At 40.1% G+C, this 25,210-nt stretch overlaps 2 protein-coding genes across 3 annotated transcripts; one reads left to right on the forward strand and one right to left on the reverse strand.

Annotated features, from left to right (window-relative positions):
- The first annotated feature begins 4,159 nt into the window (after positions 1-4,159).
- ca6 (carbonic anhydrase VI) lies at positions 4,160-10,234 on the forward strand. Its single transcript, XM_008413327.2, has 10 exons — positions 4,160-4,302; positions 4,860-5,039; positions 5,394-5,542; positions 5,682-5,777; positions 7,079-7,145; positions 7,230-7,387; positions 7,498-7,624; positions 7,749-7,832; positions 7,917-7,955; positions 8,935-10,234. The coding sequence occupies exons 1-10, from the start codon at positions 4,215-4,217 to the stop codon at positions 9,564-9,566; spliced, it is 1,620 nt and encodes a 539-aa protein (XP_008411549.2). The 5' UTR covers positions 4,160-4,214; the 3' UTR covers positions 9,567-10,234.
- On the reverse strand, positions 10,232-23,913 carry slc2a5 (solute carrier family 2 member 5). Of its 2 annotated transcripts, XM_081608951.1 has the most exons (14): positions 23,792-23,913; positions 18,282-18,405; positions 18,072-18,170; positions 17,830-17,990; positions 17,623-17,747; positions 15,958-16,110; positions 15,745-15,870; positions 15,466-15,653; positions 15,233-15,343; positions 15,018-15,119; positions 13,032-13,107; positions 12,604-12,731; positions 10,663-10,842; positions 10,232-10,338 (listed from the first exon to the last, which is right to left on the reverse strand). In XM_081608951.1, the coding sequence occupies exons 2-14, from the start codon at positions 18,366-18,368 to the stop codon at positions 10,309-10,311; spliced, it is 1,566 nt and encodes a 521-aa protein (XP_081465077.1). In that variant the 5' UTR covers positions 18,369-18,405; positions 23,792-23,913; the 3' UTR covers positions 10,232-10,308. The 2 variants fall into 2 exon arrangements, with proteins under 2 accessions (XP_081465077.1, XP_008411548.2); XM_008413326.3 differs by lacking the exon at positions 10,232-10,338 and having other exon boundaries at positions 10,563-10,842; positions 23,792-23,912.
- Between the last annotated feature and the right edge of the window lie 1,297 nt (positions 23,914-25,210).

Below are 25,210 nucleotides of genomic sequence, written 5' to 3' on the forward strand. Positions count from 1 at the left end.
TCTGACAAGAAAACTAAGCTTGTGTTTTGTGTGTGTGCATCTCTTCTTTGCTGAAACATGTTGGCTTTAAATGACCAGTTTGGTCCTGGCTTCTTACCGTGATCCCGATAACGTCCTCAAGATGTTAAAAACCATCATTGTGGTCATGGTGGGGATGAACCTGGTAATTTACTGGGGAAGATGACAGCCAGGGTTCTTGTTTAGTTAGACACTGAGGGGCATCATGTCTGTGGCTTCTTAATGATCTCACTCTTTGTGCATAGGACAGTCTTTCATGTCTCCTTTGCCCATAATGATCTGGTATACTGGTTCCCTTATTCCGGCTAACATAGTTTAGTTTTTAGTTGTTTTTAACTCAGTATTAAAGCAACTGCTGCTAATGAACTACAGATAGCACTTGAGAAAGGAATGTTTTTAATCCAATTTATCGATTGGATGATTTAACACATTTTTTTAAAGTCTTTGCATCTTGCTTACTGTTGATGAATTTGCACCACAGCTTTTGTCTAAGCTTTTGTACTGACATCAGGCAACTTTAAAGAAAAAATATAGCAAGATTCCTTCAACAATGGATTTGCTTCTTGCTTGTTTTGCATCTTTTTTTTTTTGTCTAAGAGCAATAATTTATGTGTTGGAGAGGGTTGCGGCTTTTCAAAAACAATTCATTTACAAGTATTCCACAAATCATCCAACAATGTTTGTTTTTTCTGGACCGTAAAAACATTTAAAACATTTAATAAATCAATCGAGTTCTTTGCAGAGACAGACTTTTTTGTTGTGAGACGATATTTACGGTGATGGGAAAGTGTGTCGATAACGGCGTGTAAACCCCATGAAGGAAGATGTAAAACCAACTGGAGCAACAATAACATGAAGTACTGTAATCATTATATTATTATATTTTTGTATATATATTCATATCTAATCCTTTTTTTTTTTTCATTTTTATGTTAAGGTTTGCAGCACTCCAGTCATGTTGGGGTCAACTTAAGTTTTTTCTGCCGTTCTGCAGTAGATTTGTTGTTTGGGCTCATCGTCCTGCTGCAGTACTCAGGTTGGATAAACCTTCAGCTGCAGCCTTATGACTCTACAATGCTTTGGTACCAAGAGGAGTTGATGGACTATTTACTAACTGCAAGGCTGGGAGGTCATGTGACTGCAAAACAAGCCTGTATCATCACCCTCCCATCATTGCTCTAGTGTTTTTGGTTGCAAACATGATGCGGTGCATTAAGACATGGCAACATCTTCGTCTTATCTGTCCAAAGAAGACTGTTGCAGAAGTCTTGAATTTTCTTTTTGTTTTGTTTTTTTTGAAAGGTTTGGTTGCTTTTGCAATACTGTCCAAGAAGACACACAGATAACAAAAACCGTATCCTGTTGTCTGATACATAGAGATTATTTTGACTGTTTCTGCCATTTTTGTAAAGGTTGCACGGTCTGACATTAAAGTGAAGATCGGTTGCTGCTTCAAATGTTTACCAGTTTGTAAATGGCCTTTTAAATCTTCGTAGACTTGCTCCAGCAAGAATTGCTCCTTGAAGGTCATGACTCGTCTCCTCCCTTCTTTTGACATCGTGTAAACTCACATTTGATCAGCGGTTGCTACTTTCTCGCTTTAAACTTTATAGAAGGAGCAGATAACGGTTTTTCCAAAACTCACCGAGAGTCATAGAAAAGTACTTTTCACCATGACAGCGCCTATAACCATAACGACAGAGTCAAGAAAAATGTAAAACATAATAAGGGTGAAGTAAAGAAGGCCCTCGCTCTTCCTCACTTCACTGAGGCAGACTCTGAGCTGACACAAAGCAAACTCAGGGTATGTTACCCTGCAGTGGATTAGGTTCCTTATTTATCTAGTCTGTGTGACAAAAGCTTTACTGCTCCTCCAGTTAATTGCACGCATTCATTCAAGTGCATCAGCTGTGCCAGGATGGCTTTAGGTAACAATCTTGCATGACAAAGCTCATGGAAAGAAGCTACAGCATCAAAGTAATAAGAGCCCAGCGAGGCTCTGCAGACAGAATGTTTTTTTTAATTATTATTTAAAATGTTGTGTTTGTGTCACCAGACTAAGCAAAGTATGTTTTTTTTCTCTAGTGATCTTCAAGAAGTATTAAGTTGTACCATCAGAAGTTCATATTTCAGGTTCCCACTATGTCATTCGGTAGATTTACTTGCTAATAAAACCCATCAAAGCAGCATGAAACAACAATAACACCCTGCAAAATGGGAGCTTAGTTTGGCTCACAGGTTTTGTCTGTGGCAATTTTGTGTTCAATGTACAAGTTTCCTTTGGAAAAACCCATTACCAGGGGACTGGTAGTGCTGAAACCAAATACAGTGGACCAAAGGCATCACTGCTAAAAAGTTCTCACACCCAGCTTCCAGCTTCATATTAGAATGTATTCATTTTTTAAATGTTTTTATCTTATGTTTTTGAATATCTACTCAATATTTTCTCTATTTTTTGTGTTCAAAGTGAACCAAGCGCAGCTTTAAATACAATTCCCAGGCTGGTATAAAGATATTAAATAAAACTCCACATCCAAAACTTCATACAATTCAAAAACAGGCAGCAACACCAGAGGGTGAATAAATTTAAACAGTGGTGGGAACAAAAGCTGTCCAACAGGTAGTGAACCTGCGTTTGTTGTTGTGAGCTGACAAGGACTTCCTGAAGCTCTAATGAGAGCGGTGATTATGGGAAAGGAGACAAGGCAGGTGGGTCTAACTGAGCTGTAAAAGTTGTGAAGAGAACGATAAAACTGAGGTCTCAACAGAAACTAACTAAGCAGACAGACAGCGATTGAAAAGGTGTTGGTGGGAGACTCAGAGTAAAGAATCAAGATATAAACTGGACTCTCCGAGACTAAAGAACCGTTGTTTGGATATTCTGAGTCAGACACCCTGGGCCTGAAAACAAAACATCATTTGGATACTCAAGTTGTCGTCCAGGCAGCCGGAGACTGGACAGGAGGAAGAGGTCACAACCTAAAGAGAGAAGGATACACTTTGAGGAGGTTTCATCTACATAACCTGACACTGTAAAGGAGTTTCCGGCCAGAGACGTGGAGCAATGGCCTCTCAACAAGAGAGGACTGTGGACCAAACTGAAAAGGAAATGTTGGCTGAAGAAAATGGAGTGATTCATATGAGATTAATTACGTGGCTTTATTTCACTTTTACTTCACCAGGAAAATTCCGTTGAGATTAAAAATCTCTTTTGCAAGAGAATCCTTACTTAGGTGGAGCAAACCAAGATACTGGGAACAATAAAATGGAGGAACGATAAGGAACGAAACAACCGAGTGTTATCTTTGAACATGCAGCAGTTGAAAAGCATTTGTCAAACACACGCTCACCTTTTGGTTAGTCTCCAAGTGAGGAAAAAAAAAAAGTGCCTGGGAATGAACGAAAAATATATTGTTGAGCAATCCTGTAAAATTGATGATTCATTTATCCCTGTTACAACATCCGAGGGCTGCCAGGGCAAACCGTGCATTCACACACTCTACACACTCACCGAGAAGAAAATCAGGTTAACAGCGGGTCGGACATGTTGCAACTGATGCGCAAGGTGATGCTCTGTATAATTTAGTGTTACTTACTTAATCAGATCACGTGATAATGGAATGGCTTTATCAACCCGGATCTGTCCTCTTTTTCTTTTTTTCTCAGAATGTTCTGAGATCTGCACCAACACAGTGACATTGACATGACTCCGCTTGTTCAGCTTCCTTTGAAGTCTGATACAAATGTCGCATACTTCTGCTAGTCTGAGCACCTTTTCATAGCTGTAAACAACTGGAGAGGATACAAAAGAGACTCTTCCAGTAGAGAAAGGGTAATAAATGTAAAGATATGTTCATCTAATATATGATTCTTTAAAAAAAAAGAAAAGAAAAGAAAAAAAAAACTAATGAGATCAAATTTGTCCTTTGCACAAATTGCAAATGTTCTGACTTAAACAGCCACTTCATTTTCTTTCCCACTAATAATTCAATCCAAGCCCGAACTAAATTAGGAACACATTTCAGAGTCGGACTATGTCAGATTGCTGCCTTCTCCAGTCACTTTGGCATTGCTGAGAAGCGCCCTGGGCGGTTTCAGCACAGCGCAACACCTCCCCTCACCACATGTGGGTTAAATGCAGAGAGCAGCCCTCTGCGGGGTGTCAGTGTTCTGCGTGACGGATCCGGGGCGCAGTGATGGAGATCCTCTCCGCGTTTATCTCCGCCGCTCTTGTGTGCCTGGTTAATGCCGGAGCCCATAGTGATATACACTGGACATATAAAGGTGGGCTTCCTTTCCGCTTTTTGAATATAATTATTAAAGTCTTGTTTCACGTGGTTGAAGCCGACTGTCCTGGTGCGTAAAACGTGCGTAAAGTAGCGCTGCGCGGATTAGACTTTAAGTAGGGCACAGAAACGGTGAAAAAAAAAAAAAACTTTTGTAGTTGATGTTTTTATTTTTATTTTTTGTAAATCAAGTCAGTTTATTACGATTTTTACGTGAATCCTGGATTCTTGCAATGCGCGTTACATCTGCCAAGAACATTTTGGAAAACGACCGCTGTGGCAGCTTGTTAGGACACATCCATCGGAACAAATTATACTGGTAGTTGGATAGAGCAGCTACTGTTAACATTTCTGTGGTGATATCCAATATCCGTACCGGCAACATCCAGTTGAACAAGTTCTGTGCGCTCTTTCTTTTTTTTATCCTTCTACAAACAGTCAAAACACAAACATAATGATCGACGCTAATATTTGAAGTCGTGGTATTGGCACTGGTGTGTACCTTTTTTTTTTTTTTTCTGAAAGTGGATAAATGTCTGCCTGTTTTCAACACAGAGGGAGCCTTGGATCAGATGCACTGGGCAACCAAATACCCAGCATGTGGAGGCAAGAAGCAGTCGCCGATTGACATCCAGCGGCGCAACGTCAGGTTCAACCAAAACATGCTGCAGCTGGAGCTGACCGGGTATGAAGCTCAGAAGGGAAATTTCCGCATGATCAACAACGGGCACACAGGTACGAGTGATAAAGAGCAGAAATGACATAAATGTTTAGGTTCATTATTGTCCCCGATAGTGAGCCATATGATCCATATCAACAGTCAACACTACTTCATCTTTTTTTATATATATATATATATATATATAGGCTATATATCTATCTATGTTTATATATATATATTTCTTTGTCACAGAAATATAGATTACAAATAGTTCCAACAGGAAAATAAACAAAACAATACAAAGTAGACACAGTAGAAAGTCTGCCTTCTCATTTGTTTTCATGCCATCTGGTTGTAAACGTCTGAAACTCAACAGCTGTACTGTAAAGTATTCATGATCGGTGATGAAATCTTTATGCTGGCTTCAGTTCAAATCGACCTGCCTCCCTCCATGAAGATCACCAAGGGTCTCCCGGGACAGTTCACAGCTGTCCAGATGCACCTGCACTGGGGCGGCCTGGACCTGGAGGAGAGCGGGGCGGAGCACACCATAGACGGCAGCCGCTACATGGCGGAGGTGGGTGGGCGTTGAAAGCAACAGTAAAACGGGGATTTTTTTCCTGTTTTTTTTTTTTTTAAGAAAAAAAAAATCCGTAAAGGATTGTTTTTTTCGGTTCAAACCTAATGTGTTCTTTGTTTTCTCCTTCCCCCGGCAGCTCCACGTCGTTCATTATAATTCTGACAAGTACAAGAGCTTCTCTGAGGCCAAAGATAAGTCGGACGGCTTGGCAGTGCTCGCCTTTGTCTATGATGTACGTGAGTCGCAAACACTTCTTCCTCTGCTTATCTGCTCGGTTCCGCACCTTATTCGCCTCAGAAAAAAAATAAAATAAAAATCTCGAGGAGAAAAATGAGCGTTTGTTCATTTGGAGGAAGTTTCAAAGACGTCTTTGTGCTAAAAAAAACCCCATATAAATAGTAATCCGGTGGTCTTTGAAGGTGATTGTTTTTTTCTATAGTGGCTTTATTGAGTATTTGGCTGAGGACCGACTCTTTGAAAGAGAGTTTTATCCAGCAGCCTGCGACAAGTCTGACCTCAGAGACACTTCCTCCCCCGTCCTTTGAGGTCGTTGCTGCGGCAACGCCTCAGCCGACATCCACTTTGACAGCAGCACAGAGCAGTCTGTCTGTCTCTGTTGGACAATTTGATTTAAGAGTAAAAGGGATGCTACTTTGAGGGGAAATTTAATTTGAATTTGGCGAAACATGCCTCCATGAGATGCTATATGCTACTTTTATGGACATTTAAGCTGTTACCACATTTGCATTTGATGGATTTTCCCCCCCTTTTCTTCAAAGAATCTGAGAGGGAAGTTAATTTCTTATCATGTTTCACACAGTAAAGACCTTGAATAACATGTTACAACAACATTCAATTTTCCTTCATGATTTGAATTTGATCAAATTTAAACCTCCTGGACCAGATAAACTAGATTAAGATTTAAGGTCAGGTAACATATTAACTGCTTTCAACCTCTACAGTCCTGGAACTGGTGTATATTTCAAACAGCAACAACAACAACAACAACAACAACAACAACAACAACAACAATAATAATAGTAACTGAAATAAAAACCAGTCCTTCACAAAATATTACTAGTCAGAATGAAAATGATCAACCTCATTTTTATTTAAAAGGCGATTAATTGATCAGTTGTTTATTGCAACAGGCTTGACACTCTCTTCAAATAATGTATCGAGTTCTCCATCTCTACACTTGAATCCTGGATCCGGAAGTGACATCAGAACCTCCAACTATCCGTTTTCCATGGCCTGGTTTGGAGCCCAATCTCTTTATAATTCAGAACATGACTTGAGCACGTTTGAACAGTTGTTTTGTTAACCTGTATAGAGCGTTAATGTGGGAAAACACGATCTATATTTGTGAGAGACATTTGTTTTGCTCTTATAGTCTCGCCAAGCGGGATTTTTAAGCACCCAGGCGTAAAGTTGTAACAGTGCGTGACTCTACGAAGCAAAACTACTTGAGTAACACGAAGGTTTTCCTTTGACACGAGTAAAGTAAGCCAAGACTTTCTGCTTCTTTTCTAGTATGGTCATTTTGAGAACACCTATTACAGCGACTTCATATCCAACCTGGAGAAAATCAAGTATGCAGGTGAGTTCTCCCTGCACGCGCAGACTCCTCTTCGTAGCTCGACCTCCTCAGAGCTCCTGTGACTGGACGTTGCGTCCCTATCAGGTCAGAGCATGAACATATCCAGCATCGACGTGCTCTCCATGCTCTCCGAGAACCTCAGCCACTTCTTCAGGTACGAGGGCTCCCTCACCACGCCCCCCTGCTTCGAGAGCATCATCTGGACCGTGTTCGACACGCCCATCACTCTGTCACACAACCAGGTATGACGCCAGGGGGGGGTGAGGGGGGGGAAACACATGGAGAGAGCAAGCCCCAACTAGAAGCGGTCCTACTGGTTTCATTTCTCTTGCCCTCTTTGCACTGCACCCAGATCAGGAAGCTGGAGAGCACTCTGATGGACGTAGACAACAAGACTCTGTGGAACGATTACCGCATCGCTCAGCCGCTCAACGACCGCGTTGTGGAGTCTTCCTTCATGCCACGCCTTGGGAAAGGAAGTGCGTGATGACGCGTCAATCGCGGATTCCTCAGAAACCGAGTGAATCTGCAGAGCTAGTTTTTCTTTCTTTCTCTCTCTCTCTCTTTCATTTTCAGTCATCTTTGGTCTTTTTGCCTCTGCAGCATTTTGTCAGCAAGACGAAATCGAATCTAAGCTCTTGAAGATCGAGGGCCTGATAACTTCTCTTGGAAAGAATATGTATTCAGGTGCTTGAAACTGTTGGATCTGAGCGCAGTAAATGTAAAATCTCCTCTTGACCTTTGTAACCGTTTTTATTTATTCCTCTCCAGGAATAGGAGGACGCCCGAGCTCAAGGCCTTCCAAATATGGTACAGTTTTTTGCACAATAAACACACAGCTAAATATCATAGTTCGGCCTTTAAAATCAAAGTCTGACATGCCAATATTTAAAAATAACACCCACACACACACACACACACACAAACACCCGCCATTTCTGCTTTATGTGTGGTTTGGTTGATGGCACCACACGACTCTTGAGGCTCAAGATTCAATCTGATTATCTGGGTAGAAAAAAAACAACATTTTGATGGATTGTGGAGATATTGGGTTGAACTGAGCTCAATGTTGACCAGGAACATCTGACGAGTGCCAGATCGGAAATGCTGATTTATTATATGCCTTAATAAGTATATTTAATAAGTATAAAAAAAAAGGTGGGGAGTTTCAGTTTGTCTCGTGATCAGCTAAAGCAGAAGTAATACGATGAAGTGGTTCTGCAAGAAAACATCGTTGTTGCTCGTGACTTAAAAACCATCTTAATCGATTGCATCAAAGAAGATATGTGTATTAGTTTTTAAAAACGTTAAGCTTAAAGCTTACTTTGATCGTTGAGGATCTTTAATATTGAGCTCTGGTCGTAACAGTCTGACATTGTCCTCTTTGCAAGCTGCTGTCGTGCGTTTTATTGCTGATGCGTTTTCCTTAAATACGTCATATGGCTCAAATGTGAGGAATTTTATTTAGACAAAAATAAAAGCATGTAAATGAAAAAAAAAATTAACCAAAGAGCTTTTATTTTCAGACAAGCTAAAGGTTTTTGAGAACAAAAACTAAGAAAAAAGCTCATTAAAATGACCACACAAAAAAAAAAAATTAAAAAATAGGTGGTCACATTTGCCGTATGTGATGTCGGTAGAGGCAGGTATTTTATCTTGAGTGCAACATTTCATAGCAAAACAAACAGAAAACCCGACTCTTTGCCTAAAGAGAATCCAAAGTACCTCACCAGTAGCTTTAAAACCACGCCACGCTTTAAAGATGTCTGTTGTTTGATTTCTTCTCCAGAGCAAGGGGAACTCTTCCCTCTGGTGCTCAACTTTGAAGACAGAAACTCCGTCAGCTACGCTCTGGCTCCCCTCGGCCGCATGGATCTGGACGCCTTCACCGTCTGCATGCACGTTCTCCTCCGGGCCCCGGGGGTCCACACCGTCCTCTCCTACTCCAGCGGCATCCACGACAACGAGCTGATGGTCTCCATCAGCGAGGACGCGAATGCGAGGGAGGTGGGCCTCTGGATCGGCGACGACTTTGTCAACATGCCGCACGGCTTCAGCACCCAGGACTGGACCAACTACTGCGTCACCTGGTCGTCCCACTCGGGCGGGGTGGACCTGTGGATCAACGGCAAGGTGGGGGAGCAGAGGCACCTGCAGAGCAGCCACAGAATCAACCTCGCCGGCGCGTTCGTGTTGGGCAAAGACCAGGACGGGGTCCTGGGGATCTCCGACTCGGACGCCTTCGTGGGCAAGATGACGGACGTGAACGTGTGGGACTACGTGCTGACCACCGCGGAGATCCGAGACCAGGTTTTGTGCGAGAGGAACAGCACCGTGGTGGGGAACGTGTTGAGCTGGGGGAGCAGCAGGTTCAAGATGTACGGCGGCGTGCAGCTGGACAACCAGTACAGGTGTTCCTGATGTGGCTGCACGTTTTCATTAACTTCCGAGTGAAATATTTCAAATTTGACGCCCTCCGTGTGAATTTGAGGGGAATTAACTGGCATTTGGAGGTCATTTAAACATCATACGCATGCATGAGCATTAAAACGTACTTTTGTTATAAAGAGAAATATTTGCAAACCATAAACAACTCGAATGTGAGGCTTCAATATAGCCTGGGGTTGTGGAAATCATCTGTGGAGGAATGCAGAGTGCATGTGGGGGGTTGTGTGCCCTCAATCCCCCTGGCAGTAAGCGTGAATGTGAGGAATAGTAAAAAGTGTATATCCTTGAAATATGGTTGTTGTAATCCCAATAATGCAATAAATTATTTTTACAAGCTGCAAAACTGAGGTGTATTCCCATTTGTTTCCCGTGGAAAGGTCCTAACTTTGAAATATACCACCGTACTCCTGAAAACCCTCCTCTGCTGGGCTTTAAAACGAGCTTACCACTCTGCAACCCCCCACTCCAACCCCAACCCCACACAACATCGCAGCTGATGTTCTGGTGTGAGCTTTTGAAATGTTTATGGTCATGAAGGATAAAATGCCCGTCAGGCTCTTGCAGATCAATATTTAAAATGTGTGTCACAGCTTCCTCCATGTATTCATGTCTTTGCTTCATAAATAAAGACCTACATGAAAGGTTTTGGTTTCTTTAATGACTCGTGCACGCATTCACACCTCTGCCAGTGGAGCGGCATCTGCTTGTCGTATTTTTAACCTGCAGAAGAATGTTCAAAGATAGCCTGCCAAAGACAAACAGCCCGAGTCTGAATCCTCGTAAAGACAAAGAACAATAATAATAATAATAATAATAATAATAATAATCAATTTAATTTATAGCGCACTTTTCATTAATAAAAATCTCAAAGTGCTACATGGTACAGCTAAAAACAGATACAATCAACAATCAAAAACAATAAAAAAAAACACAAAAAAAACAGAACAGAGCCTAAATAAAACCACTGAAGTCTTTCGCTGCATCACACAGCTAATTTTGCACTTTCTCTCAGTGCTTATAATTTATTTCTTTATAAGGCTGTAATCTTCTCTATTCCCTCCAGTATCACCTTGTTGTCTTTCAAATCTTCCTCCCAGGTTTCGGTCTCCGGGTTGTTCTTCTCGCCGAACATCTGGGAAACCTCCAGGAAGGTCTTGTTCTTGGTTTCGGGCATCACCATCAAGAGGTAGATCAGCGTCACAAAGCAGACGACGGAAAAAAGGAGGAAGCTGAAGGGGCCAAGGCCTCGCTGAAAGAGAGAAGGACAGGAAAATCAATCTGTTTGTCCTCAGGAGGAGAGGTTGTAAATATGTCAGGAAGACAAGTCAAGTCGAGGTGAAGTGAGATGAGCTGATTTTATGGAAATGCTCTTCCAGTTTTTTGGTTTCATCTACCTAAACACATTCCGCACTTGTTTTCTTTTCCATTTGTTGTGTTTTTCGTCATTCTGTAGGTTTCGCCAGCATGTTTATTAAAAGAGAACGGCTTGCGTCAAAGCTAATGGGCGCATGGTGTTTTCTTACTGGAAAGGCCCAGTAGTGGTTTACAAACCTGTCACACATCCAGAACCGCTGGATGTAAACCTTTTTTTTTTTCTTTTTTTTCCTTTTGGCAAATGAACATGAACAGACTTCTAGCTACAAACTTTGGCCATATCTTCTAAACGTTTAATGCAACACCGTCATGGCGGTTTCTGAGGAGTCTCAGATTCAGCATGGATCAACTCAAAAATCTTGAGCCGTAAAATATTTTTTGCAAAAAATCTTCATGGCCACCAGACTTTTACGTTTTGAGACTTTACAACCACAAACTTTATCTTAGTGAGATTTTACTGTTTGTGTGACAGACCAACACAAAGTTACACAAAAATATGAATTATGATGAAAAAGATAGTCTTTTGAGGTTATGTCTTTGGTGGAATTTTTTTTAACCTTTTCTCAACCCATCTTTCTATCAACTCTGACTTGTTTCCTTGTTCTTGTCACAGAAGCCTCAGCATGCTGCTGCCACTACCATGTAGCTTGGGGGGACGTGCAGTGTTAGTTTTTCACTTGATAAAACCTTTTGCCAAAAATGTCCAAATGATCTCATCTAATCAAAGCAACTTCTTCCACATGTTTGCTGTGTCCCCTTCATACCTCGAGGCCAACTGGAAACTTTCAGTGGATTTCTTATCCAGCTAAATGTGAGTGGATGGATCCAAAATATCTATAACAAGCTGGTATCAGTATTGGATGGATAAGATTGATACTTTAGATTCAGATTCCATCTTGAAATGTTATTCTATTTTTGTATTGTAGTCTCTCAAATCTACCATAAAGAAATATTTTTGCTCAAATTGTAATATTTTGCACTGTGTTTATTTAGGTAAAAAATGCAAGTAAATTGTGCTAATGCTATTAAAATATTTTGCAGATACTTATAAACTATGTCTGAATTCTGACCTAGGTTTGAACCAAATAATTCACACCTACAAAAACACCTAAAGATGAGACATTGGATGATGTATCAAACAAAAAAAGAGCACTGGCATCATTGGTATCAGAGGTACAAGCCCTGTATTTACTTGGCACCAGATAAATACTAAAATATGCAATATCACACACATCTAATAAAACCAGATCAACCCTATTAATTGAAGAGGTGGCTATTTAAGGAACCTGGTGATTAGTCGAGAAAATGTATGAAAACCATGCATCCTTTTTGCTTTACTTGCGCCACTTTGTGTTGGTCTATGACACAAAATCCCAATAAAACAAAACATGGAAAAGTTCAAGGAGTAAATACATTGGATTGTCTATTAAATAAAATTCCCTTTGTAGTAGAAATGTAAATATATATGTTAAGCGGAGGAAACTAAAGGTTTTTACTAGACATAAATGCTATAATGTTGACTTGCCTTATTGATTTCACTTTGAACAAACAAACAAACAAAAAAACTATTTGCGCATAATAAAAACATATTGAAATGATAAGCTTCAGCTGCTTTGGTGTTTCTTGTTTCACCAACCTCCATGAAGGGGAAAATGAGGCCCACGATAAAGTTGGAAAGCCAGTGAATGACGCCACCAAGCATGAAGGCTGCTGGCCGAGCCGACTGCATGAACATCTCAGTGGTCACCACGGCTGGAATGGGGCCTGCCGAACACACACACACACACACACACACACACACACACACACACACACACACACACACACACACACACACACACACACACACACACACACACACACACACACACACGGGGTTAACTACAACCAAAACACTGCAACACGCACCAGTCCTCTCGAGCCAAAAGAGTGGAGGCTGCCATGACAGAGAGCTGAATTTACAGAATCTGTGATTACATGTCTGGTCCAAGCAGCACTTCAGATAATGGAGCGGTCTGTTGTAAGCAGCATGTGAGTAAATAACCACAGGTGGGTCAGACTTACTGGGTCCGATGGCATGTCCCATGACGTAGATGATGACACAAATGATACTGATGTAAGGCATCCACGACAAGCTCGCCTATCAACAGACAGGCAATGTTTTCATTAGTCCCATCATTAGTTTGTAACAGAAATGACAAACAACCTTCTTACACTTTGGCAAGAGAGTATTTTGACCACGTCATCATTTTTAGGCATATTTTCTAACTCCAAACTTGAATGCTGATGGATTTAATCACTGTAGGTGATGTGTATCCGTGTAATGATGACGGACCTAAGGAGGTTAACACTACGTATCAAGATGCTTAAAATTATTAGTCGGATTCTTTTCTTTAGGTAAAATGGGATGTGACTGACTCTGAAAAGTAAAAAAAAAAAAAAAATTATGTCTTTTAAGAGAGATGCAGAACTCTTGAAGTTAAAAAAGATATTAGGGCTTGATCTCAAAGGGCTCTGCAGTTGGTGATTAACAAAAATAATCCTCAAAGATAAGTCTTGCCTAATAATAATTGCCCACACAGTGTTAAATGCCTTAAAGTCTAACAGGAAGCAAAGCAATAAATAAATAAGATATGAATTAGCTTTTTTTTTTCCACAGAAGCCTACTGCCTGTACGCTCATTCATCATCATTGTGCGGTGTCACTGCTATCAGTCTGAATGCAACGCTTTCAAGGGCGGACTGTGCTTTGGGCTACGTCTATCTATTACTGAGAAGTTCTTGCTGGCATTTTGGTTTTTAGTGTCTCGGATTTTCAGCGACCTCAGCAAACAGAGATGTGGGATCATCGTTTTATTCCCTGGACCAGGTGCAAACTGCAGGTGTAAACTATCAAAGCCCACAGAGAGGTTTTTGCTACTGGGGCCTCGTACTTCAGTTGCTTGCCTGATTAAAATGTCTAAATTAAATGAATTATCTGTAATATTTCTTTCTTTTATTTTTCTGCGGTAGCGAATCTTGTCAAGTGTTACTTAGCAGGTTGTTATAATTACCAAGAGTTCTCTGACATTTTGTTTTGTAAAAACGTCATGTTTTGTTGTTTTTCTTCACTTTTTGTGATCGCCTGTGCTTCTTCAGACTGTTTTGGGGCATTTCAACCTGCTTTATCCAGACAGTTGATATATCATATAATAACAGCAGGATGTTTTCATAACCTTAATTGAAATAGAGGCAGTGAAAACAGCCAAGCGGGGGGAGTGTGTGCATTAAATATACACATCGCTGCATTCTCTTATTGAACTACAGAAAGTAAAGGTTAAACTTTATTGCTTAAAACATTTTCACAGTCTTCCGAGTGTATTATACTTTTTTTTTATAATTATTATTTATGTGGGACCTTTACAAAGTTACAAAGTCTTATGTTTCCATCCCAAAAATAAAGGAGACAGAACGATCAGAAACACTTCTTTTCAATTGAAGAATCAAAACTTTGATTTAGGGGAAAAAATATTAATACCCAATTCTAACACAGTGTTCAACAATCCTATCAATCATAGTAAGCTAATAGAGCTGAAATAGTTTTGCTACACTTTTGTCAATTGATCAAAGTAACTATGGACTTGTAATAGTAATCGATTACTTTCTGTTTCATTGGTTGTATGAAGATGTTTTTACACATCCTCATTTCCCTAAAGCTGCTTTGTCACAGGGTGTGACTTTAACTGGTCGTTCCCCAGTCTGCTAGGCCAGATTCATTTCCTGAATGTCGTTGACATGTATCAGTCTGGAAATGGTTACAAGGTCACTACAGGCTTTTGCAACAAGACTGAGATCTATAAATAAAAACTTCTCTTGCCACAAAAATATTTTCAGGTTGCTATTTTGTTGTTGTTGTCCATAAATAAAAATGTCTGATACTTTAAAATGTTTAAGAGTGGACAAAAAACTAAGAAAAACCTTAAAAACAGAGGACGCTATTAAAAAAAAGGTCAATAGAGGGCACCAGAGTGACGTGTTGGATCCCAGTCATTCTGCAGCTTTCGCAGTTTACCTGGAAGTTGAGCGCCACAGTCAGCAGCACACAGGCCCCGCAGCAGATCCCGAATCCCAGAAGAAGAAGCAGCCGTCGGCCTGAGGACTCCACGATGAAGACCTGTGAGAACAAGCTTCCTGTTCAGAGCTGAAGCTTCCAGCTGCCACAATTAGACTGCAGATTCCAGCTCTTCTACTTTATTTTTATTTTTGTTACTTTTTCAGGATACTTACAGCAGTTATGGTCATGAAGACATTCACTGCACCTGTTCCCGCTGTAACGTACTGGACGTTCTGCTCGTTCACTCCGGCAGATCCATAAATACTATCTGCGTAGTAGTAGATCTGTGAAAGAAACGCATTGTTGAAAGAGCTGAGGAAAGGGCTGCTAACAAATGGCGGTGCTTTGTAGTATAAAATGTTTCAAGTAAAACAGATATCAGAGTTTTTAATGAATGACGCCTCACCGCGTTGACCCCGGACAGCTGCTGGCCCATGTTCAAAACGATGATGGTGAGCAGCTGCCAGCGGAGAGACTTATGGGTCAGCAGGGAGACCACCGACAGACGACCCTCTGCTTGCTCCGACTGGTCCTCGAGACGCATCTCTTCGATCTCTTCGTCCACATCCTCCCAGCCACGCAGAAGCTTCAACGCTGAGAGGGGCAAAACACAACCAAAACTCGACTGCGGTTTAGTTTTGATGCGGCCACGGAAAGCGGCTGGTTTTCTGTCCCGGGTTCTCACCTTTCCTGCTGTTCTCCTCGTCTCCCTTCTGGATGAGCATGTACCTGGGACTCTCCGGGAAGAACGGCAGGAAAATCAACTGGATCACAGCGGGAATGGCGGTCAAGCCGAGCATGATGGTCCAGCCTGGATCAGAGTACAGTCAGGGTTTCGTTTGACGGCTGAGTGCGAGGAACAAAATAACGGCAAGCATCCACTTGGATTTATGAGCACCTGTTTTGTTGCCGAGCAAGCTCCTGATGCCAAACACTTGTGCAACGAGGATGCCAACAGTGATGAAGAGCTGCGGGATGATTCCAAGGGCTCCTCGCAAGTTTTTGGGTGCGAGTTCGCCCAGATACATTGGCACCACGTTGGATGACAGACCTGCAAACATGGATGGGGTAAAATAAATATATGTACACCAGCCTGAACTGCAACGCTTTGCAAAAGTATTTCAATCTTTGTATCATTTTCCCATTTCACCATGTTACAACCAAGAACATCATGTTACAACCAAGAACATTTTTCCTGACTGATTTTGTAACATAATGTGCTCAAACAGAATCAAGATGTTTCATTCAAGGGGGAAATGTTTGTTATCTGACAGTTATTGAGTATTAATCTGTGCAATAACAGGTCAAAGGGCAAAGAAACAAACTCACGGGAAATCCTATCTGATTAAACGTGACTACAATTAAAAATTAATCTACATGGATTGATGCGCCACGTTTCATAATTACTTTTATGTGATAAAAGCATTGAAATGTGAGAATGAGAGGAGGTTTATTTTTTTGTTAAGTCTGTGACTTTAAAGTACAGTTTATGTGAACAAAAAGACTGAATATGGAAGTAGTTCTAGTTGAAGACGAACCGATGTTAAACAAATGTAGTGACGTGTTCTTTATCATCCTCAAGAGGTCATTATCAAACTCATACCAGATAATAAAGCGGTCAAGTTTTAAACTTAATAACTTTGTCAATTTTTTTCAAAGTAAGTGAATTTACTTCCAGGTATTGATCCTAAACTGATTGGCTACAGTAAAATATCATGATAAAAAACTTAAAGAAAGGGGGAGCGGCAGTGTGCAGGGGTAAAGTGCGAACCAAAAGACGTCAATGGAGGCAACCAAAAGAAAAAAATTTAAGGAAAGGAGAGGTGGCCAGATTTGATTGTTTTGCTAATTGGGGAATTTAAATGTTTACATTTTTAGGTCACCAAACTGCAAACATCTACGGTCAAAAACATTTATCTTCAAAGTGATAAATGATACAAATTTTGTTTCTTTCTATTTTATGCAAATTGGCAGAATGTAGCGTCAGTCAAAGAAACTGAGTATTTTTTTGAGTATTTTATCACAGTCTTTTCAGAAAGATTAACTCTGTGTAAAATGAACAGTGGGTTCTTTCGGCTCCCAAGCATCTACACAAAAGTTTAAAAAAAAGAAAAAAAAACCTCAAATTATTATATAATAATTGGAAAAGTCCTAATTATTTTAAACAAGATGTTTCTTTTAAAAACTAACTACTCAAATAGCACAAACTAAATCTTTAGCAGCGCACACGTTTGTCCCCCGTTTTGTTTGATTCGGTGTTACGCGAGTGCTGGCAGACCTTTCGGCTACATAGACCTTTAAACCGAAGCAGCCAAACATTTCTGCTGCACGAAACAGAGCAAAGGTAGCAATTTTGATTTCTGTGATGTTGGAGTTGATCTTTGACTGGCTTTAGAGACATTTACTAATACCGTAAAGATGATGGCGGCACAAACATTTGACACAATTCTTTTTTAAGAGTTGAAGGAATTGTGGGGGCTAGCTGCATCCAGGTGACAGACCATGAAAAACGATTGAGTTGAACGCTTTTGTTCAACAAACGTTTTCAAATGAAATGTCCAACCTGCACATATTCCCACTATGATCCTGGCCAAAATGATGAGCTCATACGACTTGGCCATCTCACTGGCTCCCATCATGATCGCCGGGACGATGGAGAAGATGTTGTTGAAGAGGAGGGTGCCCTTCCTGTTGCACGATTAAAACTAATTAAAGACACAACCTGCTCCTAGATGCAGAACTGCAGAGCTCGCTGCAAATGAGTTTTTACCTGCCGAGCTTGTTGACCAGAGGAGCCACCATCAGAGATCCAAAGAGGCCTCCGAGCGGGAACATGGACACAGTCACTGACCACAACAGAGTCAGGAGGTTCTCTGCCATCGGCTCATTGTAACGACTGATGTAGGTTTTGTTGTAAAAGTCTTGCATGAACTGCAGAGAACAGAACACGGCTGAAAGCGTCTCTGATCCGAACCTTAGCATGAATGATTGTTAAAACAAGAAAATAGTTACTGGTGCCGGAGAGTTGACGGCAGCAACGTTGTATCCATACTGGAAGGATGAGCCAAACGCGGCGACGAGACTGGCTAGTACCAAAACTTTTGTTAGTCTCTAATAGGGGAGAACATGAGGAAAAATCTTTCACCAACACAAATGTCATCCATAAAGATTATTTAGTCACAGGGACAGATTGGACAAAACAAACGCTGAAGTGTTACTCACCCCTTTCCGCTCCTCAGAGTTCTCCAGCTCCTGCTTCTCATCCATGGTGTACCAGCCGATACATTCTGAGGCACATTCTGCAAACATAGCTGCTTTTTGTTCTTGCTGCAGCGCTCACTCTGCCCTTTGGACATAAGATCAGAGAACGTGGAAAAGGTTTATGATACAACTTGTACTTATTACTCTCATGCTGCTGACTTTGCTATCAGGTCTAGGAAGTTAATTTTACCTTTATGTAATGAACAGGAGATATATTAAATGATAAGGTGAAATTAGCGCAGATATACATGCAGTGCCTTACAAGAGTGACCCTCTCACGTTACGTAGCATTACAACCAAAAACGTAAAGGTGTCTTTGTTTGACTTTGACTTTTAACGTGATTGAATAGTCCATAAATGTGAAGTGATAGGAAAAAAAATGCATGGGTTAGATATAGATCACTGTGAACACCTTTTTTTTTTTGTATAGATTTTCCACAGTCTCAGTTTGGACTTTGCGTGGGAATATGTATTTATCTAAACCCTTCTACTGAAGCTCTGGTTGCATGTTTGAGGTTGCTGGACAATCTGCATCCCAGTTTGAAGTCTTCTGCAGTGGCAGCAAGCTTCGTTTTTTTTTTTTTTACCATATCCATTGCTTAGCTGCACCAATATTTCCATCAATCCTGACCAGTGAGCCTGTCCCTGTTGAAGAAAAGTATCCCCACAGAGTGATGCTGCTTTTGTTTTTTTTTGGTTTTTTTCACCGTTGGATGGTGAGGTGAGTGTGAGGGTCAGTACTAGTTTTCTTCCACAAATAGGTTTTTTCATGTACTCTAGAGAGCTGAGTTTTGGTCTCATCTGACTAAAACGCCTGACTAAAACGTCTTTTGAGTTGCTAACAGAACAGCATGAGATATAAGGCATTGCGTTAGTGTCACAAAACAGCTGTGTGATATAATAGCTGTGTTTATCGATTTGCCTAAATTGATAAAAACAGTAAGGGTGATTACTGCCAATAAAATATAAATACTGATAAGGCGCCTTTACTGCTTTTAAAAAGAATTACAGCAGGACACTAAAGTGACAAGCAGCTGCCAAAACTGTCACTTTTCATCACTCTACAATTTATTGGATATATCTGCTTTTATGGCACACTGGGAAGCTACATGAAAGAAGAAACTTCTGCAGGATCAGTACTGCTGCATGTTTCTTCTTCTGCTTGCTCTATTTACAATATGTTATATGGTTCTTATCTCCGAAGTTAAGTCTATTTGCCTATAAAAGATCGCTTGTGTAGTTTGCTCATAAAGCTGGATGTCAGTTCCAGGGCATAAGATAAAGTGTTAACAAAATAAACACCTCTGAAGAAAAGAATAAAGGCATATAAGCTTAAGAATCATTTGCAAGATGAGTCTGGTGAGACTTTAAAAGGATAAACCAACATGGACGATTGTGTGTTAGGAATCTCATCAATAAATTAATAAATAGTTTCCTGATTAAATTTGGCAAGGTGTTTCACTGGAAGCCCCCCTTACAATGGATAGAAACATGAGGTTATACCCACATAACATTTTGAGCAGCACTATTTCAACAGTGGCACTGAAAGAGTGCAATTTTAACTATCATTTACAAACTGTCACTGTAAAAAGGTTTAAAAATATCACAGCAGCCCAAAGACAAGTTTTATTGTTGGTAATAGATTACTTCTTGCTTACATAACAAGGCTCACAAACGTTATGCGGCTATAAGAGACATGCAAACATGGTTCTGTTTGTGCTACTTCGTATTGGTCTATTAAATAAGATGCTAATAAAATCTGCTGAAGATTGTGTTTGTAACGAAAAAAAACCCTAGGTTTACTGAGGATTTAATAACTATGAGTCCCTGACATTTGTGTAAAACAAATCAATCTCTTATCTCTGGTAGAAGAGATGATAAACTGTCAAAGCATTGGCAGTGTAGCAAAGAATGAAAGAGGTGTTATTAAAATCACCAGATTTAGTCACAAATGCAGAGATGTTATGTCTGAGCATCAGCAATGTAGCCATAGAGAAATAAGTTCCAAAGCAAATATTTAATTCACCATCTAATTATTTAGTTTACAAATAAAATACTTACTTTCAAATTAAATATTTACTTATCAAGCTAAATATTTACTTTCCAATCTAAACCACTTAAATATCAAACTCAATATTTATTTTCCAAACCAAATGTGTAGCTGGAAAACTAAATATTTACTAACTAAATCAATAGTTAGGTTGCTAGCTAAATATGTAGCTCATTTTAGGCTAAATAATTAGCTAATATGTAAATTAGCTTGAAGACAAGCGGAAGTAGAATAGCAAGTAAACCCTGGGTTTTGGTGACCTTTATACATAAACTCCGCTGCTGCCGGCACTGAAACGTCCTCTAGTTTTTCTTTAACAATAAATTCTCATGTCCATCGTGTTAGTTGAAAACGTGGGACATGTCGTTTTAATGGCTGTACAGACGTTAACTTATGCCTTTACAGACACCGTTTTTGCATCAACATCCGCCACTTCGGTCAAGCCAGAACACTTCCGGTTCATGCTAATAGACCCTTTTCACAGCGACGTCACACAACTTCCGTTATGGCTCGAAGCTGTGTATCTTTACTTCCGGTGTGATTTTGTCTCTGGAAACCTGACTGAAAAATTCACGGATACTCATTATCTTAATGATATAATAAAATGTAAGGTTAATAATAACAGTTAGATAGCTGTTATTACTCATTGTCAATTCACCATTCTCTATGTGTAAAATAAACAGCCTCCGATCGGAGAGTAAACCAGCTAACAGCAGCTTTAGCCACAGTTGGGGAAATATATACACCGCTCTGTCAGTGTTGTAACTTTAAAAGGTTCACTTTCTGTATTAACTGTAATAAAACAGGATTTACATGTTAGCCTTCATTAGTCATTGTCAGTTTACCATTTTCCAACTGTATTTAAAGAAACCAGCCTCCGATCGAAGAGTAAACTAGCTAGCAGCAGCTTTAGCCAGTTAAGAAAAATATACACCGTTGTCAGGGCTGTAACGTTTAGAGATTCACTTTATTTATCAACTTTAATAAAACAGCATTTAAGTGTTAGATAACCGTTATTACTCATTGTCAATCCAACATTCTCTGACTGTGTATATAATAAACAGCCTCCGATCAGAGTAAACCAGCTAGCAGCAGCTTTAGCCAGTTAGGAAATGTAGAAACCACTGTCTGTCAGTGCCGTGTTGTTAAGTTTCACTAAAATCACTTATATCTTCCAACATTGTTGGTTAGAAAAGCATTTTAAATATTGATTTAAGCGGTATCTGCCAAATACTTTACATATTCTGATGTGATTCATAATTTCTCCTTTTGTTTTGTTGTCCATCTTTCTCAACAGTAGCCGACCTAACAACCCACCATATCTGAGATGATCCTGTTCCTCTGTCCATGGCAGGTTCAGTCAATCAGCTGTGGGACATCTGCTGCCTAGTCAAAGTATCATGGGCCTCTTGATTTAAAAGGAGACAAACCAGTACAGAGCCTCCCTGCTCCTGCAAGTCACACTTCTTGGATGAACACTCATCCTGTGTAGCTGTGTTAGAAAGAAAATCTTTGTGTATCTATTCTGTAATTAATATCTATATGTATATATTAATAAATGAATTGATGTTGTGTAGAGTTCTGTAAAAAAAAAAACTTTAACTTCTCTTGAGTAATCTACATATGTGCAACTTTTACATTTAAATTGCTTATTTTTGTAAATTTTACACATCTGGCAACGAATTATGTGGAGGAGAGGAAATGCTAAAATTAAAGCTGCCATTGTGGACCAAAGACATAAGGTTTGTGGCTGTTTCTTTAAAACATCTATTTAATAATTACATTAAACACTGTACATGTACATAATTACCACAGTTAATAATTTAAGTCATTGATAGAGAAAATGTAGTTACGAAAGACATATCAATTTTATTTCAACAGTATGTACTCAGGGTTTACAACTTAAGAAGACATCCATGTAGGGTCCTTGGCAGGTGCCAGTCTGCAGTGAACTGGTGCCAGTCTGCAGTGAACTGGTGGATGACGGAGATGATGCTATACTGTAGTGAGCAGTTTGAAGAAGTCCCACCATGTGATCCACAGGGTTTTCCCACCTGAGCACAAACTTCATGCACTTTGTTTCCACAGGCACCACAGCAGAATCAAGTGTGACCTGTTAAAAGGGATATAAAGTTATTATTCCTATGTTATTAATTTTCTACTGACAAGTCTACAGCCACAGGAAAACAAAGTATAAGAAACTTAACCTTATAATCATAACATTGGAGAAATGTGAAGTTAATGAGCTAATATAGATAGATAGCTCATCACATTTCTCCAATGAAACGTTAATATCTATATCTATCTAAAACAGCGTCTTCCTCCTCATGTCTTGATCGTAGCAAGAGTTTAACTTCTCAGGACGTGATGGAGCAGCGGGTTTTTGGCATAACTGTTAAGTTTTGGACTTGTGGCTTCAGGTAATGTCGCTACTTAGCGGGTGGTGAAACTAGCGTTAGTGAGGAGAGTTTAATACGATCACGCATTTTACATGACGGGTGGCAACCCCAGTCTATACTATAAACATCTGATTAAGATTAGAGCCTAAACACGTTCTACTTCCAAAACAGAAAGGCTACGTAATGTTAGCCAGCTAACAAATTACTATTGCTATCCTAGCATATCAACTAGCAGCTAGAAAAAAACCAAAACACGTACCTTCGTAGTCAAACTGGTGTCAATCAGTGAGAAATTTGTCCAGTTTAGATGATGTTGATGAAGAAAAATTGTTTGCAAATAGTGATATATCTTTAAATCGTATTTGTGGCAGCAGCTTTAGAGTCCAGAAACAGCATTATCTACACACACCGGAACTAAGGATACACAGCTTCTAGCCATAACGGAAGTTGTGTGACGTCATGTGAAAAGGGTCTATTCACTCTTAAGTTGCTTTACAGCGACTATCGAAGTCTAAGACTTCCAATTATTTATTAATTTATTGTTTTTATGAAAATGAATAAATACATTGTTTGTGTAAAACGTTGAGAGCAGCAGATATGAATCGGGCGGAATTGCATAGGAAGTCAATGGGCTAGCCAATAATCTGATATTGCCCATTATGATTGATGGGAAGAGATGGTTTGGACTTCCTCATTCGCTCAGCATCCACGACTCCTCCTTTTCAACTCCTATTATTTCAGCTTTTGCACTGTTGCCGTGGTTACGCATAATAACAAATGAGCAAATATTAGCAGAAATCAATCCAGCAGAACAGCATCCTAAGCCAGAAAGACGGTCCTAAAAAAACAATTTTCCCGCCAGAAACGCAGGAATGAAAGCTTAAAAAAAGGAAACAGAGCCGCTCCAACTTGCTGCCACATTGAGCGGCGTAATTCTTCACATGTTCATGGTTCATGCTCCCTTTAAAAGGTATATTGCTATCTTTCTGTTTTCCTTTGCTATAGAAATAAAATACACTTACTTGCATCAAGGAAGCTTTTCTGTTGTCCTTATTATATGTACCCGACCCTCCACCTGCTAAAACGGAGCTACCTGAAGCAGCTCTGAAAATCAGAATTCTTGTTTCCAAGGTGGCGGCTGTTGCTAAGTGACGTCTGCGTGGACGAACTATCTTGCTAAGATGATATGTGGATCAGTACCCAGCCGAACATGAAGCGACCGGTGGTGCTCTCCATTAGAGATAGATGGAGAGCAAACTAGAACCGCTGCTTCATCACATCGAGAGGAGCCAGTTTAGCTGGCTTGACCATCTGGGTAGGATGCCAGGAGAAGGCCCAGGACATCCAGTGGGTCTATTTCTTGACTGACCTGGGAATAACTTGGGATTTCTCCAGAGGATCTGGCCCAACTGTCTGGGGAGAGGAAAGTCTGTGTCTCCCTTAGGTTGCTGGGCTTCCATATGTTTTGGCCACATTTACAAATACACTTAGAAATGTGATGGATTCATTATGCATAAAACATGTGCTGTCAAATTATTCAGATATTTGAAAAACTAAAGTAATCTTCATTAGACCTTTAAGTTTAACCATAAACTTAAGCAGTAGCTGATCAAAAAATAAAGCAGTGAAACTCTTAACATCAGCACTGAGAAATATTCTGCAGTGAACATGGCTGCAGTGAACAGATGGTGGAGCTAATGTGCAGGGCAGCGTCACATGATCTACAGAAGAGACAGAGGATGTCACATGCTTACCACAAACTCGTTTTACTGGGACTTTAGCTGCTTGCTGCCTGAATGTCCAGATTCTGAAGTAATAATAAACCATAGCAGCCTTATTCTCTGTGTGCCCTCTCTCAAAGGTGTTTTCATGTACTTTGTGAATGCTGTTCTGCTGTCAGGTTGCTATTCAGTACTTGAAGTTATTCCTTATTTAGTGAGTTGGACGGTGAATTTGAGAATTGGCTCTTACCACAACAGAATCAGCTAAATGAACAGTTCGTGTTGAGTATAAAAATGACTCCCCCTGACGAGTGGTCACCACAGCTGAGAGGTACACTGAACATAATGAATTAACCGGGCAGGGAGCCAGCAGAGAGGAGAGAGAGCACAAACTTCTTCCTTAAGTGTTTTCATCAGCCCGAGGTGCTTCAATGTCAGCCAAATCACACAATGGATTAAATACTGGAGGAAATACAGAGAGAGCGGCCATCTGTGTGCTTTCTGCTGTCCGCAAGGACAAAAAAATAAAATAAAATAAAAAGGTCCGCTAACCGATATACAGCACATGCAAATAGTCATACTACTTTAATTTCTACTGAACATTAAAGTAGTTCAATAAACTGCTTTATCAAACTCACAAGACAAAAAATAAATGGTCAAATGGAAGACAATTTCCACAACTAAAAATTCAAAGTGTGTGACAGGCCTTTGGAGGACATT

Source organism: Poecilia reticulata, chromosome 7, assembly GCF_904066995.2.
Source record: "Poecilia reticulata chromosome 7, P_reticulata-male-v2, whole genome shotgun sequence".
Classification (NCBI taxonomy): domain Eukaryota; kingdom Metazoa; phylum Chordata; class Actinopteri; order Cyprinodontiformes; family Poeciliidae; genus Poecilia; species Poecilia reticulata.

Excerpts from the sequence above, each read along its gene's own strand:
- ca6 (XM_008413327.2), top strand. The coding sequence starts at position 4,215 with ATGGAGATCCTCTCCGCGTTTATCTCCGCCGCTCTTGTGTGCCTGGTT. Across the intron at positions 5,778-7,078 it reads TGCTCGCCTTTGTCTATGAT|TATGGTCATTTTGAGAACAC; the intron begins GTACGTGAGTCG and ends CTTCTTTTCTAG. Across the intron at positions 7,625-7,748 it reads GCCACGCCTTGGGAAAGGAA|CATTTTGTCAGCAAGACGAA; the intron begins GTGCGTGATGAC and ends TTGCCTCTGCAG.
- slc2a5 (XM_008413326.3), bottom strand. The coding sequence starts at position 18,368 with ATGTTTGCAGAATGTGCCTCAGAATGTATCGGCTGGTACACCATGGAT. Across the intron at positions 15,871-15,957 it reads CTTGCTCGGCAACAAAACAG|GCTGGACCATCATGCTCGGC; the intron begins GTGCTCATAAAT and ends ACTCTGATCCAG. Across the intron at positions 10,843-12,603 it reads TCATTTTCCCCTTCATGGAG|CGAGGCCTTGGCCCCTTCAG; the intron begins GTTGGTGAAACA and ends TCTCTCTTTCAG.